Source organism: Vulpes vulpes, chromosome 15 (assembly GCF_048418805.1).
Source record: "Vulpes vulpes isolate BD-2025 chromosome 15, VulVul3, whole genome shotgun sequence".
Taxonomy (NCBI): Eukaryota; Metazoa; Chordata; class Mammalia; order Carnivora; family Canidae; genus Vulpes; species Vulpes vulpes.
In genome coordinates this window covers 55726638-55744396 of record NC_132794.1, presented here as the reverse complement: position 1 = coordinate 55744396, position 17759 = coordinate 55726638, and the positions used below count along the sequence as shown (strand labels likewise).

General features: G+C 36.7%; 1 protein-coding gene across 5 annotated transcripts in view; it reads left to right on the top strand.

Moving 5' to 3' along the window:
* Positions 1–17759, top strand: part of ATP8B4 (ATPase phospholipid transporting 8B4 (putative)) — a 232952-nt gene that overhangs the window by 138543 nt on the left and 76650 nt on the right. For all 5 annotated transcript variants that reach the window (XM_072738501.1, XM_072738502.1, XM_025998689.2 and 2 more), the window contains 3 exons: positions 5645–5803; positions 11577–11665; positions 12460–12656. In XM_072738501.1, the coding sequence (XP_072594602.1) occupies positions 5645–5803; positions 11577–11665; positions 12460–12656 (445 nt within the window). The remainder of the gene's footprint in view (positions 1–5644; positions 5804–11576; positions 11666–12459; positions 12657–17759) is intronic.

Here is a 17759-nt window from a genome sequence, read left to right as displayed (position 1 = left end):
TGCATTATCTCTTTTTCTCTAATGCATCTTTTCTCTTTCCATCAGTGTCTCCATATTAGTTAGCTTATGAAGTCTATTTATTAAGCAACTCCAAGGGACAAGATGCAGTACAAAGTATGTAGGATTATAAGATATCTCCATGTGAATTATGTAGTTTCTTGTGATCCTTTTGCTTCTCCATTCTTTTCCTACCCGGCCCCCTCTCCCCCCCTTTTTTTTTTGTCTTCTGTCTACCTTTGTCGTAGTGGCTATCAATAGATTTCAAGTTTTCCTCTGGCAAATAGAAAAAACTTCCTTGAGTCATGGGAATTAAAGCCACATTTTGCATCCTTTAGTTTAAACTAAAAGCATGATATCAACATTGTGTACATTTGGAAATGCCCTGACTAGCTGTGGCATAGTCTAATAGATGAGACAGACATGTGAGGAACGCCCTTTCCCATGCTCTGTCTGGGCTAAGTATATCCTTTAGCTTGTGACTTCTGGGCAAATCTGGGTATGATATTATTTTTACTTCTAGTTACTATGTGGTTTGTCTTCTGAGACTTGGCCAAAATATTGTCTCGCACCAAGCTACAGTTTTTTGTCTTTGAATCATATGTGCACATCTTCTGAGTATTTGAAGACTTGAGGGACACTGGGGACACCAAGGCTCAAAACTGAGATGGCTAGGGCCTTAGGATATCCCTTGTAAGTCTCCCTGCCTTCCTACTTCTGGACCCAAATCCACAGACAGTGTCTTGCTAGTGGTCTCTTTAGGCATGGCACAAACTCTCATTCATTCTTTTCTTTCATTCATTCACCTGTAAATGTATATTTAAGACACCTCAGTCACCTGTAAATGTATATTTAAGACAATGACAAGAGATTTGTTAAGCCTGCAGATACAGTGGTTTTATAGAACTTATAGCTCAGCAGAGAAGACAGATTTGAGCCTTGCTTTCATAGAGTTTATAGCCCAAGAGAAGATAGACTTGAGCAAGTACACATTCCCAAAGAAGCCTTTAATTAGATAAGGGCCCTAAAGTTCTCAGGCCTTAACCATGATGTTGCCATGAGGTAGTGTGCTAAGTAGCTACACACATTATCTTATTAAATCCTTATAGCCCTGAGAGGAAGAGATTATTATTGCCTACAATTTATGGGAAAGGAATCTGAGACTCAAATAAGTTGAGTACTTTTTCCAATTCTACATGATTAATAAGTGGAGGAGCCAGAATAGGAACTCAAGACTGCTGGCCAAGCCTATTCTATGGAAGGCCACAAGAGGCTGTAAACTATAAGCAGAAATTCAGCATTGGAGAGGTAGGGGAATTAGCATGACAGCTTAGTTCCTGAAAAGGATAAGAAATAAATTTTAAGAATACTCTAAATCTAAAGGTACAAAATTAATTACCAGAGATCAAATTGATCCAGAACTCAGATGACATCATCATATTTTTAAAAAGCAGCAACGTTCTCAGTGATCTTGAATGTCAGGATCCCTGACAAGAGTTTATGGAAGAGTTGGCCAAACACAGAGAACAGTACTTGCAAAACAGTGTTGAATTTTGGTAGGTAAATTTATTTTAAAATTTCTCATATAAATATTTTCATACATTTCAAACATCAGAAAATAATTGATATATATTGAATTTTATAAGAAAAAATAACTTGATCTAATATTATAGCAAGTATAAATATAGAGTGGACCTTGATTTTTCATGTTAAAGTCTTATAGGAATTGAAAAGCTTTTTATAAATAAGTAACTGGAGATAGTTGTCAATTATACATTTGTAAACTGGACATTTTTATGCCCTAGATGTAAATTGTCCAAATGTGCTTAAGAATCTGTTGCATATTGTTACTGACTGGACTGAGATCTGTTTTTTTGCAATTTATGACAAGTTTACATATTTTGTATGATTGTTAATACTGAGTTCTGAACCAGGGAAAGGTTGACTCTAAATTTCAGGAATCTTTGTGTATTTTGTGGTTCTTTCTAAAGAATAGCGTGTGTGTAATTAAAACACACAGAAACAAGCATCTCCTTTTAATTAAAAAATAAAGGCTTGGTTAGTATCTTATGATTTTTTTTTTTACTTACTAGATAATTTCCTATTCACCTGGACAGAAGCACAGCCCAACCAATAACTTCCCTCTTTACTTCTGGTATTTATATAACTATTATGATAGTGATGCTGAGTGGCTGAGGTTTGAAGGTTGAAGAACGAAGAGCCTTTAGAAAATAGGTGATACTCTTCTTTCTAAGAAAAAAAATGTATTTATCACATTATCAGAGCAATAACAGTGGGCAGCCTTCTATAAACTTAGAAACTCTTGGCTGGAGAAATTCTTGAATGGCAATGATGATGTCTTATTCAGTGCATAATTTGCCTTATTAAAGAGTTGCAGTGCAGATAGTCAAGAGATACTTTGAATAATAATAGACATAAAAAAATAAAGCCAACTTCTATGGAAAATCATGGAGTATTGGGTACTGAGTTTCATTTTCATGATAAACTATAGATTTCTACTTTGAGATAAACGCTTTAGTTCAAGAAGGTTATTAGGTTGGCAATTAACTGACAACCCTGAGGACTCCGTTTCAAGTGCTGAGGAAGGTTGAGAATGACATCTTGTGGATTTTGTCTAGGTTGGCCCTAGAATATTTCTGTGTGATTGTGAAGTGGGTGAATTGCTGTCTGCTTTCATGCCTGTTCTTTTCAGAGGGGTGAAGAAATGAAACTAGCTAATTTGATTATATTTCTATTTCATTATTGACATGATTTTTCCCAGTTGTTTTGTTGCCTATTAAAGATAACTTTGTGCTTTAAACATATTTTCAGTGAACAACTATCTAAGAGAAAATGCTATTTTTCTTAAACTGTTTTCTCATTAATTTTCAAACTGTTTACTGTCTCTAACTTTTCTCTGATACTATTAGCAAAAGGAAGAAGGGTCCTAAAATTTTTCTGTACTATACTTTATGGCTAGGGTATATATTTGGTTGCTTTTAATGTGCTTTAAGCTTCCCACTTTCCCCCTGTGTTCTCAGATCTATTTGTATCTCTTTAGGCCAAACTAAGCCCCCCATGGGGGCTAGGCTATTGGGTCTCCCAATCCTCTTTATCACTATTACCAGGGACACATACCCAATTCTTTCATTCATCTTAGATCTACTCTAGTACCCATCTCATTTCCCAACCTCTCTTTTGAAACCATATGAATTTTTTTCTAGCTCTCCAACAAATATGTATTAAGATCCTATTATGTAGGTATGGTAGGTTATGGGGATACAGAAATGAATACAGTGCTCCCTTCAGAGGAAACTAGTCATCTTTCTTTTGGAAAAGGGAAAAAAGTTTGGAAGCTTGTGTTTGATGCTAACAAGGCTAAGAAAGGGGAAGCTGAGCACTTTTGAAGACAAAAAATGTAGTTTGGCTTTGTTCCCTTCATTTTGTTTTGACCAGGGTCTGTATTTGGTACTTAAATCAGTGGGACCACACTCTTTGAGAAAGGCTGAATTGGGGTTTAGCCTCTAAGAACTAAGGCAGAACCCCTTGGCCCTACTGTCTGTTCCTGTCTAGAACCACACCCTTGGTGTCAGGCCAGAAGTGGATGAGCCTTGGGGCTAGGGAGGAGTGAGCCAACATGTTCAAGGCTGTATTTGTCTCCATGTCAGTTTTTGCTTGCAACAATAAAAATGACCGAATGAGCCTGTTTTTTATGTTCCTTTTGGCAGGGACTGTGTATCATGTTGTTTTTGCCCAAAACACAGTTTTATTTATTTATTTATTTTTTGGTGGCCAACTTTGAAGACTTGAGAAATTGAGTCTTGGATCCAGAAACTGGAATAAGCCTTAAGGGTTGCTATCAACCTGATGTTTTATGTAGATTTTGGTGGTGATTCTCAATCAAGTTTCTCTAAAATTTAGGAATGAAAATTATTGGTAAAGAGATAAAGAAGAAAAGATACTAAATTCTTAGAATTTAGAAAAAGATCCCATTTTCCACAACATAATTGTCCAAACAACTTGGGCCAGCTGAAATCAGTCTTAATTTACTTTTTAATTTTAGTGATAGGTCATAATGAGAGCAACCAGAATTTAGCCACATCTTCTCTTCATATAAAAAAAATGACTTTGTACAGGTTTTCTGGCCTTGCACACATTCTCCTGCCAGCACTCTCATTTAGTAGTGGATGTCTGGGAAGCTGCCAATGAATACAAGAGTGGGGGCTGTTTATGCAGCACTTTTGTTATAATGGGGGAAATGAAAATGGAATTTGGAAAAAGCAGTCCTGAGAGAGTCCCTCACTCCTTTCTGGCTTTTGTTTTTGTGTTTTTCATGCAAGATCCAATCTTAGTAATCTGGTTGGTCAGGAGTGATCAGGCCATGTGAAAATTGGTTGATGTCACCTCTAAGTGTTTTACAAGGAAAATATATCATGGTAGGAAGGAAGGGTGTCTATGTGAGAAGCCTCTGAGTTCAGGTGCTCAGTGAGTGGTGTGACAGAGAATGACAGAGGTTCTCTAGGCTAGGCTCGTCTGTTTTCTCTTCAGTCAGTGCTGAAGACTTCCTTTTTAATTTTTCAAATGCCATTTTGTATGTTCCAACCTACCGTTTTGGCTTTGATTAAATCCGTGTATTTTTATTGTTCTTGAGAGGTGCTACTCTCACTCCTGACTTGGGTTTGAGCCCATTTGGATCTACCCACTACCTTGCTTTTTTATTCCTTCCCTCTTTTCCTTTTTCTCTCCCTCTGTCTTTCAAGCCTTGATACTCATTTCTTATAAAAATTTAACCCCAACCATTTGTAATACAAGTGCATTTAATCGAAGAGCTGTATCTTGTGACAGGTCTCTGCAAAATTATTTCTGGTTTCTTTTTCTGTCAAAAGAACCCCCACCCTGAGAGTGTATTTTCTTATTGAAATAATGGAACGAATTGATTTATTGATTTGGAATGGGCACACCCTTAGTTTGGAATGGGCCTGTAATTAAAAAAAAACTAGAAATGTCTTCTGGCCAGGTTGGGACAAATTACATGGTAGCTTTGAGAGTCCCCAGAACTCTGCATCCAATCAAGATAAGAAGCATAGAACAGCTGAAAGGAATCACATGCATTCTCCGGCATATGTAGCAAATGTGGCCCAGATTTCTTGGGGGGTGGGACATAGTAGGACCTCCGAAATTCTGATTATGAGACTAGAAAGACCTGATTAACTTTGATTGTGAAACTGGAAGTATGCCATCTTAATATGTATGGAAGTTCATAGTAAGAAAAAAGAGACCGAGGAAGAAAAACTTTTAGGACAGTCCCTGCTTTATCTTTTCAGAAATCATTATTACAAACTAGATGTAGAGATGAGTGATTTTTATTTAAGGAAAAAAATCCATGGCTCTCAAGGTTTCTATTCTTATTTGGAAAGTGCAGGAAGCTGTGTTTAAAACACTTGATAGATTTCCATCTTTGTACTGCCCCCCAAGCTTATTTTTCCTAACACAGTCTTGTATACATAACATTGTTCTGTCTAAAAGAGAAGCAAAAATATCCTGTGTATTAGAAGGAAGGTGGTAACACAGTATGGTGGACTGCTAAAGAGAGTTTGAGGTGAGTCACAAACCGATTTTCATTTATTTTTTATTTTTTATTTTACAGGAATTGTTGTCTGTGAGGCGCCTAACAACAAATTAGATAAATTCATGGGAGTTCTCTCCTGGAAGGACAGCAAGCACTCCCTCAACAATGAGAATATAATCCTGAGGGGCTGCATTCTAAGGAACACCAGTTGGTGTTTTGGAATGGTTATTTTTGCAGGTACAGTTGACTGCCCTGGGTCGGTTATGGGGCATCCTTGTCCTGAGTTGTGCATGGGCAGTTTGTACCTCTCTAGGTTGGATGAGGATGGTGCTTTTGCTCCACTGAGGTACTGATCCGAGTTGACTGCAGAGGGCAGCACCACTGCTCTGGACATAGTTTGGGGGAGCACTCGCCCCTCCTGGCCCCTGTGAGGAAACACTGCCATCAGGAACTTATGCTTAAGGGTTGCCTGTGCTTTAATTGCTCAGTGGATGCTAGCTAGATACTGTTTAATTTCTTTTTCTTTAACTTCATCTCTATCATTCCCATCATTGTATGTATTAACTAACCTTCCTTTAAAGTAGGGGAAGAATGTGAAAGAAAGCCCCACCCCTAACCCTGCTCCGCTATTAATTTTGTAGTTTACAGGGGTCAGGCAATCCTTTTGGAAGAGCTTTCTTGGAGATCCTGCAATCTTCTGTTTATACTCTGTAACTTCTACCATTTGTCAGCAGGACAGTGGGTCCTAGAAACCCTGTGCATGACAGAGGTCGGGGAAGGAGGTTGGGAGGAGGGGAGAGTGCCTCTTACTCTTCCTGCTAGCTGTTTTTCCTGCCTCTACTTTACAGGCCCAAAGTGGCATTCTCCTGCTTGAGAAGCTTACAGTAGCTCCATTACATAAAGCCACTCAAATTGTACTCATGGCTTCAATTGCCAGCCCTTGATTTTTAAAAATCCTGTCTATTATGACACCAAATTAAGATGTGTTTTTGGGTCTGCTGACTATATGTGCAATCAAAATTGGAATGTTTTTCTTAACTGACTTTCCTCAACAACAACGAATGTTTATTAAAGACTCAGAAGTGTTCCAAACCTAGAAAAGGCCTCCCAATTCTCCCTAAATACTCTCAGCTGTGGGTGTTAGCAAGGCTCTTGCTGCTTGGGGTATTGCCATTGTAAGGACTTCAGAAATCCCTAGAAGTATGGCAGTGTATGGGCTTTTATCTGGGGAGAAATCTGCTTTCATAATTCTCTCACCAGATGCTTTTATTCATTAGGGAAATAAACCTGTGATCACATATTTTATTTCCAGCTTGCTTGCATTAAGGAAAAGAGCTAGGCTTATACATTACCCTCTCTTTATCTTCCCACATTAATGAAAGGGAGACTTCTGGAAGGTATCTTAATGAGAAGGACTGTCCTGGTTTGCTCCCTGTCATCAGAGAAGTCGGGGGGCTTTATCCTAGGAATGAACTAGAGCCTAAAGTTTTGTTTGCATTTTTGTGAACTTGTTTGGAATGACTAATTCAGGACTATGGTTCAGTTACAGAATGTTATGCTAGGACAGATGCTGTGAGCCACTCAGAAGCCAAGTTTTCCTTCGTAAGTTTTGCTTTGAGAAAATGCACCTACCTAGAAAGAAATGGGTGATAAGTTGAACAGGTCTGCCCCCAAGAAGTAATAACAGAAAACTCACAGAATTCGGGTTGGACAGAGCTGGGATCAGATTTGTTTACCAGCTGTAGGATGTTAAGCCTCAGTTACTTAAACTTCCTAAGCTTTAGTTTCTTCTGCTGTAACACGGGGTAATGAGTACATTAGAGAGTCACTATAAAGGCTTGGGGAGACAATGCATATATATGGAAGAGGATGCTTGACAAATGTTACTTTCCTTCCTTCCTAGCTTCTTCCATCCAACATCAATTCTGAGTGCATTGTCTGCTCCATAGACTGCACATTGGTCTGATGTACTGCTCTTTGGACCTTGGTAGGCGAGAGTGGAGAACTATCCTCTTTTGTGATATGCCTGGATGTTCTTCATGAGGCAGATATTTGTAAAGCAGAGAATGTCTGCATTGACTTTAGTCTGGGCATGAATGTTAATAGAAAACTAGAATAGTGACAGGCAAAGGGATGGTTGGTTTGGTCAGTGTTAGATTTGAACAGATGAGAGTCTCAGAACCCCTGAATTTTAAGAACTCTTAATTTGAGGAACTGGTTCCAGGTGAATGCTTAGACCTTATGAAAGTTACCCAAAATGAATTATTAACTATTCTTTCTATATTACCTTGGATGTAATTATCACTAAGGATTGTGTAAGGAATATAATTGACACAGAATGGTTTACTTTACTTGTGAGGGTCTAATATACATTAACAGCTAGGCCATGCCTCCCTGGTAATAGCTTTTCTTTCACCCAAGAGAGGAGGAAGTCTTGTTTCTGAGTGGAGGAGTCTTATTTATTTAAGGAACCCATAGTAGTCAGCACCATTTTGGTGCACAGTAGATTTTTTGCTGGATGCCTTCCATTTGCCCCTGCAGATCTACTGTCACCTTTCTTTCACTTTTCTTTCTGCTTGGGAGGCTGATTTGTAAGGTTTACACTATTAAATTTCCTTGAATTTTGATTGATAGTTACGCTCTGTCATTGGGGATCCCTGGAAAGAGATCAGAAGGAGAAAGAACATTGAGATCAAGGTATTTATTCCCCTAGACTTCCTCCCTATGGAGTCACTTCAGGTTGACTAGGTTTCTCAACCTAAAGTCACTCTTTCTTAAAGGCTGGAAACTCTATATGTCCTTTAGGGTCCAGTAACCACTTCCTCCCATCATCCTTCCCTTCTACCTTAGGTAGAGAAACATTCTGTTTGCTTCTAAGCCTTTGGTTATTTCACCCCCACCAACACTTTTGCAGAGTCCCTTTAGAAAAATTTTTTTTCTCCAGTTATCCTTGTTCAGTGCATCATCTATTTCCTGTTTGGAATCTAAGTGAGTCATAGCCTTAAAAACACATTAATTAAATGAGTCAGTGAATTAATGAATTAATGGAGCATTTCATATAGTTTTAAAAATGGTGGTAAAGAACAAAGAGATTCTGAGTTAGACGTATCTGGATTTGAATTCTGCTTCTGATACTAGACAAGAAAGCTCAGGCAAGTTAAATACTTTAAGCTTGTTTCATTATTAGTGAATTAAGGATGATAATACCTAATTACTTGGACTGTTTTAAGTATTAGCTGAGATAATAGATGAAAAGCACATATGCACATTGCTTAAAACATATCAGGTGCTTAATAGATTTATTAAATGGCTGTTTATTGAGTGCCTACTATGTGATAGATACTATACTTCTTATTCATTCCTGATTAAGAATGTGAGCAAAAACAAATGCTGTCCATTCACTCATGTGGTTTTGACTCTGGTAGGAGTAAGAGAACTTATTTCAGATAATTATAGTAATGAATATATAATCTCAAACTGAGATAAGTACTCTTAAAAAAAAAAGAACATGGGCTCACAAGAAATATAATGGAGGGATATGAGAGAAGGAGCAAGCTAGTTAAAAGTCACATTGTGGACAAAGGCCCTGGGCCAGGACTGAGGGTGGTGAAGTAAAAAACTTCAGAAGGCCAGTATGAGGTAGGAGAACATGGAGGATATAGTTAGATATGTTACTGGAGATGTGGTTAGGACTTAGATCATCCAAGGACCTTGTGGTCTGTATCCAGAACTTTGGTCTTTATCCTAAGAACATTGGGAAGCCATTGTAAGTTTTTCAAACAGATGGTTTGTGTGTATATGTGTGAAATCTGAAAAGATCCTTATTGCCTACAGTATTTGTAAAGTTGGTAAATAGTAGGTTCCTGTAAGAGTGTATGATTGGGGTTGGGGAGGAGAAAAATATTCATTAAAGTTGGGAGCAGAGTGGATGCAGGGAGACAAAGTTACTAGACTTTTACCATAGTCCAATTGAGAGAAAATGGTACTTTAGCCTAGGGTGGGAGTCGTGGAGATAGACTAGAATCCTAGGCTTCTCTCAGCTTTCACAACTGGGTGGATGGTGGTGCCATTCATTGGCACAGGGAACCCTGAGGGAAGATCACAAGCTGGGCTGAGCCAGGGCTCTTGAGGGGCCTTAGAAGAATCCAGGTGAAGATGACATAAAGGTGATTAAATATATGATTTTAGAGTTCAGAGGAGCAGTCTGTGCTGGAAATTTACATGTGGTCTATAGATGGTAGTTGGAGCTGTGGTCTTAGATGAGATTTCCCAGGCAAAATGGATTCAGAAAACAAGAGAAGATGGCTTATGCCTGAGTGTTAAGGAATCGCGGTGCTTAGTGGCTATGTAGAGAGAGGTGAGCATCTCGGAAGAAAAGGATTTCACAAAGAGGTTGGAGAAAAAGCAGAACATTGTATTACAGCTGCTAAGGGAAGAGTGTGTTTCAAAAGGATGGAATAGTCATTGTCAACAGCTGCTGACAGGTCAAAGAAGGCATGGAGGGTATTGATGATAATACTAGATCTGAAACTAGGTCGAGTAATAAGTAGGAGATGAGGAAACAAAAGCTGCAGAAAATTCAAGATCTGTGACTAAGGGGAAGAAGAGATGTGTGAATCAGTATCTATAGATATAGATATAGATATAGATATAGATATAGATATAGATATAGATATCTATAGATATATAGATATAGTATCTATAGATAAATCTATTTATCTATAGATTAAATAAATGCTTAAAAGCCTCTTAAGTGTATTCTTTGCTGCTCTGTGTGTATATATGCATAAGAAATATATATTTTTATCACAAAACTGGTCTGTCAGCATTTTAGCTTTTACTAATCACAAACTTTATTTGCTGTTTGTGATCTTTACTATACAAGAAATGCTTCCCACCCTCAGTATCCATATGATTTTAATAAACAATTCTGAGAAAATGTGGGTGGTCTCCTTTACAAAGAAGTCGTTGGGAATAGGACACTAGGGTACAATTTCCAACTCCAGATTGAATTTTATGAGACCCTAATTTTTGCTCCCATTTGTCTTTTAAGTAAATGAAAGTCTTCTAAGGATGTGCCCATTTTTCCCTTTTATTTTTTTTAATTTATCCTAACTTTGAGAATGGCATAAAATTTTATGTGTGCCTCTCTCCTTTAATTCTTTTTAATTCTCCTTTCTCCCATATTCAGTGGCTACATAGATTGATGATAATAATGGGAAGACTATGTAGAGATGAACACTAGAGGTATCAGATATAATTAAAGCTTAATTGCTTCCATTTAGCATCTTCTCTGTCCACTCAGAATTTCCTTAGCAGTATATTCTAATATTCTCTTTTGTTAATCCTTTAGCTGTCTACCTCTAAAGCAGTTAGTGATATTCTTAGAATTATTTGAGCAAGAGACTTAGGAAATATGAGTTAATGTATTTACCTGAAATAAAGCTAATGTAAGATTTAAGACAATTCTTGCCCTTACAAAAAGTGTATATTACACACACAGCATGCAATACACAATAAAGGTTTAACTTACTTGCTGATGTATTATTCACTGTTATTCTAGTTAAAGGCATCTCAGATCTTTTTGGGAAACAGATCCAGAATTTGATTTCTGATTTCAACTTTCCATTTTGGGTCTCAGTGTTCTGAATTGTGTTTACTACTGCATCTTTTTAACATCCCAAGTTATTCCTCACTTTGTTACCTTTCACTCTTTCAACTACAAGCAATCCATACGGAGCTTTTTGAAAAATAGCATTTTTCAAACCTTTCAGCTATAGGTTCTATCTGGGTTTGTCTTATTCTAAGGAGACTAATTCTCTTGTAGTCTCCAGGGTTGTTGTTAAGCTACCACTTGAAATTCATGTACAACTTAATCATGGCCCCTGTTCTTAACAGAAGTTATATTATTTTGAGAAACAGGAACATTTGACATGTTAAGAAATAATAATAATGATAATAATACATCATCAACTCATTTTAAAGTTGCTATTTAATTTTTTTTTGGCAGGTCCTGACACTAAATTAATACAGAACAGTGGTAAGACAAAGTTTAAGAGGACAAGCATTGATAGACTGCTGAATACTCTAGTTCTATGGGTAAGGTACTATAATAAAATTAGGTGTAATCACTAGTCATTGTTATCTTACTATATTTCTCATATTTTGCTGTGAATTCTTTCAGATATCTTTATTCTCCTTGTGGAATCTGTATTTGGGGATTTGCATCTGGAGCCCAGTTATATTGTCCTCTACTTTCTAGGTTGATTTCTCAACCACTGGTAGAATTTCTCATGAGAGGTAGGGTAGTGCTTATGGAGGCAGTCATGGTCTTGGAATTCTATGTGTTCATTTTTAAAAAAGAAAACATAATTTTTAAGGTAGTTTGGTCCCTTTGTTGTCTTACCTTTGCTTACATCCTCTCTATATCACTTATGGATGGAGCTGGCTTCACAGGACAGTGACTTGTGCAACTATACAGATTGCCCACTCAGAAGGGCCCCATGCTTGGCTTATTGATTTGGTGTTGCCATGTAGAAATTATCAGTAATTTTTGAACAAGGTGTCCTGTATTTTCATTTTGCACTGGGCTCCACAAATTGTGTAGCTGTTTCTGCTTATTAATCTTCTAAGGCCCAGGTCACAGTTTTCCTCCTTTACGAAAGCTTCTAAAATCTTCTTAGCCCAGGATTATCTCTTTTCTCTGAATTTTTTTTCTCTTCTACATTTTTTGAAATGATTTTTTTCTACCATCCATTTATCAAAAACAGTTGACTATTCCTTGCATCCTACCCTTTTGTCAGTTAATCTTGTGCCTTCTCATGTTGTGCATCTGACTGTGTTAACTGACTTTTGTGTAATATTGCTTAACCAGACTTGTACTCTCATTTCAGATTTTTGGGTTTCTGGTATGCTTGGGAATTATTCTTGCAATAGGAAATTCAATCTGGGAGAATCAAGTTGGAGACCAATTCAGAACTTTCCTCTTTTGGAAGGAAGGAGAGAAGAACTCTGTGTTCTCAGGATTCTTAACATTTTGGTCATATATTATTATTCTCAATACAGTTGTACCCATTTCACTATATGTGAGGTAAGATGAGAGTTTATATTTTAGATAAGCCACTTTGTCAAAAGACTTTGCTGTGCATGATCATGGTCTGTAATCATTTTTGTTTAAAATTACAACAGTGAGGTAGATGTCTTGCTCTAACTGCTTATGATCTGCTACATCTGTTACAAATGAGGCAACTAAACTGCTTAATCTGTTTAACTTTTGCATTTTCAATTATAATAAGTGCATTTTATTTTCTTCTTGATTTGATTCGGTTTCTTAGGAATGTTATTCTTTGGAATACATGGACTACAGTATCTCATACAACCCGATCAGTTAGAATTGGGTTGATATTGGGTAAGAAGCAGAAGAATATTTGGGGAGATCTATTGTGATGATGCCTCCCTGCTACTAGTCTGTCTCCAGATACCTGAATTTGCATTCTATTCTACCACTGAGTAGCTCCATAACCTTGGGCAAGTTATTTCACCTTTCAGTGCCTCAGTTTCCAATTTTAAAAGTAATGAAATAATAGGATTCTCTGAAGAGTAAACAGACTGTAAAACTTTTAAAAGAATGTCTGACACATTGTAAGAGCTTAATGAATGTTAAATTTTCCTATTATTATCAGATAAAGAAGTTGAAATATATAGTTGGGTAGTACTCGTCCATTGTTAGATAAGAAATATGAATTGTAACTCCCACTGCAACACGATCTGTCATTTCTGGATTTGATCTCACAAATTAGAGCTAAAATGATCTCCCTCTCTCTGTCTCTACACACACACACACACACACACACACACACACCCCACACACACCCCACACACATGTCTTTATATGCACATATGTATGTATATTTATGTGTATTTGATAAGGCTCAGAAGTTGGCCCTAGAGTGTATACCTGAGATATTTTTTATCCTAATCCTACCAAGACTGAGCCAGACAATCCCAAAGACACTGGAGCCAAGATGAGACTTGGTTGTTTGACATTCCTCATCACCAGTATTTTAACAATACAAAAAAGTTACCAGCTCTAAATCCCCACTAATTTTTGCAAGCTTCTATTTCTCTCTTTCCAAAATCCTAACTATGATGAAGCAAGGGAAGTTCAATGCACAAATCCACCCTTGTTTTGGATAGCAGTCAGGAAACTGAAATGTCAAGTTGTGGGAAATTGACTTGAAGTAGTGGCATGTGGCCACAACACCACAAATTGTTTGAGCCTTCTGGGGCTGTGGTCAGATCAGGCTCTATTTAAACTGTATCCTACTGGCTCATCTTTGATTCTGAGGACCTCTCATGCTTGTATTCAATTTTAAAGTCTGTAGTAAATCCTGCTCTTTGCCAGAAGAGCTATGGTCAGCTTTTATAGCTTGCCTTTTATGTCCTAAATGAACAATAAATGCTCATAGTGGCTTACCATCTGCACATGTGCAGTTTCATATGTCCTCACGAAGGAAGTATATTCTGTGTATGCTCTTTCTTTGAAGTGCGTTGGCATTTTTCATTTAATGCTTTGAAAGATTGATGTTGTAGAGGTCAAGGCTAGCTTCCTAGTTTAGCATTCCTTTTTCTCTTACTGTGTCCCCTGCGGTGGTGAAAAGATAACCCAATTGGAATAATCTAAACCCAGATTCTGGTCTTGGCATGACCACAAATAGCTTTATGACCTTGAAGAAAGCATTTAGCTTCTCTGTGGCTTAGTTTGCCTATGAACCATGTGCTGCTCAGTAAAATGGCAGGAGTAAAATAATTGGTTTCTGAGTTCCTTTTGGTGCCAAATGATACCACCTTACTCCAGATAACATTTTATATATTATTGAAAGTGCTTTCATATACTTTACCTTACTTATGTTTCCCAACAACCTGATGAAGTAGTTATTGCCCAACTTCTTTCAGAAATGAGATGATTTGCTCAGGCTCATGGGGCTAATTAGGCATAGAACCAACATCCGAACTCAAGTCTTCTGACACCTGGTACAGTGTTTTTCTTCCCTCCCTAAGCTGTGTCTGGTTTATTACTCAGTGAAGACATCAAGAGAAAGAAAAAAGGAGTGTAGAGTTCTGTATGTGTTTGGTGAGGCATAGTAATGGTGAAGGTAAATGTGAACTTTCCCCTTACCAAACAAGAGCAATAACTCTGATCTCAACATGAGGGGAAGAGCATTCCAAGGAATTTCTGGTTGCTCAATCCTAAAGCCTGAGACTTATAAGAAGAGAACCTCTAGGTATTTCTGTTTGGAGAGAAGGTCTTTTGTAAAAGCTTCCTCTAGGTTTTCAAGTAGGTACAAAGAATAAATTAGGACTATATGTCAGTTGAGGATAAAAAGTGTTGAATTTGCTTTGAATGGTTAACAATTCCACGTGAGCAAAGGATGTTGTTGTTTGTAGGATATTTCTATGCTGCCAGTTTGTTTATCTGTAGTATTCAAGCATACTCAGCTACTTTTTTTCAATACATCATCATAAGAAATGCAGCCATGTACTCCCAAGGAATTAGATTTTGGGTGTCTTTTTTTCCAAAGCAAAAGAAACTCATTTCTACATCGCTTGTTTAGCCACAGAATTAGGCAGAAACATAAGCCCTGCTCTTTGAGCAGTCAGACAGAAAACACTAAGCACTTGATGATGCTAATTCTGAACATTTGTCTCCTTTTCTCTGCTATTATAAGACAGAGAGCTGAATGTACCACTATGACTCTCCTAAATCCTCTTTCCCAAACAAAAAGGATATCCTTCCTCTCTACAGACTATTTTAAGATCTAAGAATTCAAATTAACTTACAATACTTCCATTGGTTTGAAGTGTAATACAGAAAGATCAAATGTTATTCCATTTATTATGCTTTGAGTTTTCAGTGACCTATCTCACTTTCAGATAGATGAAAGCTTCAAATTGCTTATACAGCTAATTGCATAATGCCGTTCTTAAGGTCAGGTCTGCATTGGCTTTACCAAATGCCTGAATTCTTGTTTTGGCTCTATGGTTAATTATTTGTGTGACCTTGGGTTAGTCACTTACCTTATAGGTCTTAATGTCCTTACTGGTGAAATTAGGGGATAGAAGGTCAGGATTCATTCATTCAACAATAACAGATTGTATATGACAGGTAAAGCACTGTGCCTGGTCTACTGTAAGTGCTAATGTTTTTTGAGTGAATGGAATAAGGAAAACAAAGCTGATATAGAAAAGCTAGCAAAGAATTTGCAAGGAAGTGTGTGTGGAGGAAAATATATAAACAAATGTAGAATATGACCTATTTATTTCTATATTGTAGGATTCTACAGAGTTATAGTGTGATTTTTTTTATTTTTTTATTTTTTTAGTTTAGGTGAGAAAAAGTGTTACCATTTAAATTGTTCTAAAATGAACTGGCATCATACCATTTTGGGGGAGGGAAATAATAGGAGCACAGAATGCGATGCCTAGAAAGGATTTGGGTATCATCTTTTGTCATCAAGGAGACAAATGTTCAGAGTTAGCATAATCAGGCAACTGTTAACGTTCTCACTTTATAGGTGAGAAAACCAAGGCTTAATTCCCATTAAGGTCAGAAATAAGCCATAGGTCCCTTCTATTGTCATTACTGTGTTATACTCTTCTGGATGACTTTGTTAGTGTACTAAGACATGTAGCCAAAATATCAATGGACAGAAGACAGGAACCTGAAACTGTAATAACCCATATTAGAAAGAAAGAGCATAGACAATGTGATTATAGACCTAGGAAATCCTAAAGAATAATTCTGTGAGGCTTTTAGTAAGATAATTCAGTTAAATGTCTGATTTTGTGACATAATAGCATTTTTTAATATTAGAAAAAGCTTTTAATATTCAAAGAGCTCTCCTTTAGTGCAAAAACAATTTAAACAGTGATCTGTCAATGAAAAGGTACAATGTCCAGAAACACATCTATCAAGCTATGGTGTGGACCTATCTGAAAAACAAAGCCAAATCAAAACTAAAACTAAATCTCTTTACCAATAGAAGTACTTTTCAAAATTGAATTACTGGAAAGATTTATTCTTCTCCTTGAAGTTGCATTTATATATTAAAATACCAGTTCTTTTCCAATAATTGCAAGTTTAATGTAGACTTAATTTAAGTCTCAAATAAGTTTTTTTTAAAAAAATTTTTTTTTTTTATTTTATTTATTTATGATAGTCATACAGAGAAAGAGAGGCAGAGACACAGGCAGAGGGAGAAGCAGGCTCCATGCACCGGGAGCCTGATGTGGGATTCGATCCCGGGTCTCCAGGATCGCGCCCTGGGCCAAAGGCAGGCGCCAAACCGCTGCGCCACCCAGGGATCCCTCAAATAAGTTTTATGAGAAAGCTGATATATTAATCCTAAAGTTTGCTTAAATGAATACATTGATTCTATCAGCAAGAATAAAGGAGTGATTACAGCTAAGAATTGTTAAAAAGAGGAGAATAAGCATTCTCTTATATCCTCCCAGATATTGCCAAATATTATAAAACTGCAATAAGGAAAATGAAAGGTGCATTAAATGACATATAAAGGAATAAAGCTAAAATCATAAAGTAGATTCTAGTGAGGAAAATAATTTATATGTGACATGGAAGCATCCCAACATAGTAAAGAAAGGATTTGTTGTTCAATAAAGGGTGATGAAAAAGCCTCGTAAAAATTAAAATTAGCACCTCATACATACATCATAGTTATAAAAATTCCAACTGTGATAAGGAATTAAATGTAGAAAATTCAGTTAAATAGCTAGGAGAAAAATATAGATGTCTGTATATATAATCTTGGCATAGAGAAAATCTATCCAAGTAAAATTCCCAAAACAGAAACTATAAACTATTGGTAAATTTGATCAGTTAAAAAGAAAACTTCTTCCTGTCAAAAATAATGTAAACAAAACTAAAAGGCAAGTGATAGGTTGGTAACATTTGTATTATATGTATGTGTATATATTATATATAGTAAATGATAATTTTCAGTAATCTGCAGAAACTGATATTGTTAATTGTTTTTGGAAATTGATTTAGCCTTACATATGACAAAGATTTTAAAAGTTCATACCTTTGGCCACAGAAATTCCACTTCTAGAGTTGAAAAGTCATAAATTACCACTGGATCATGAGACAGTGCTCTTTTTCTAGCAAAGGTGC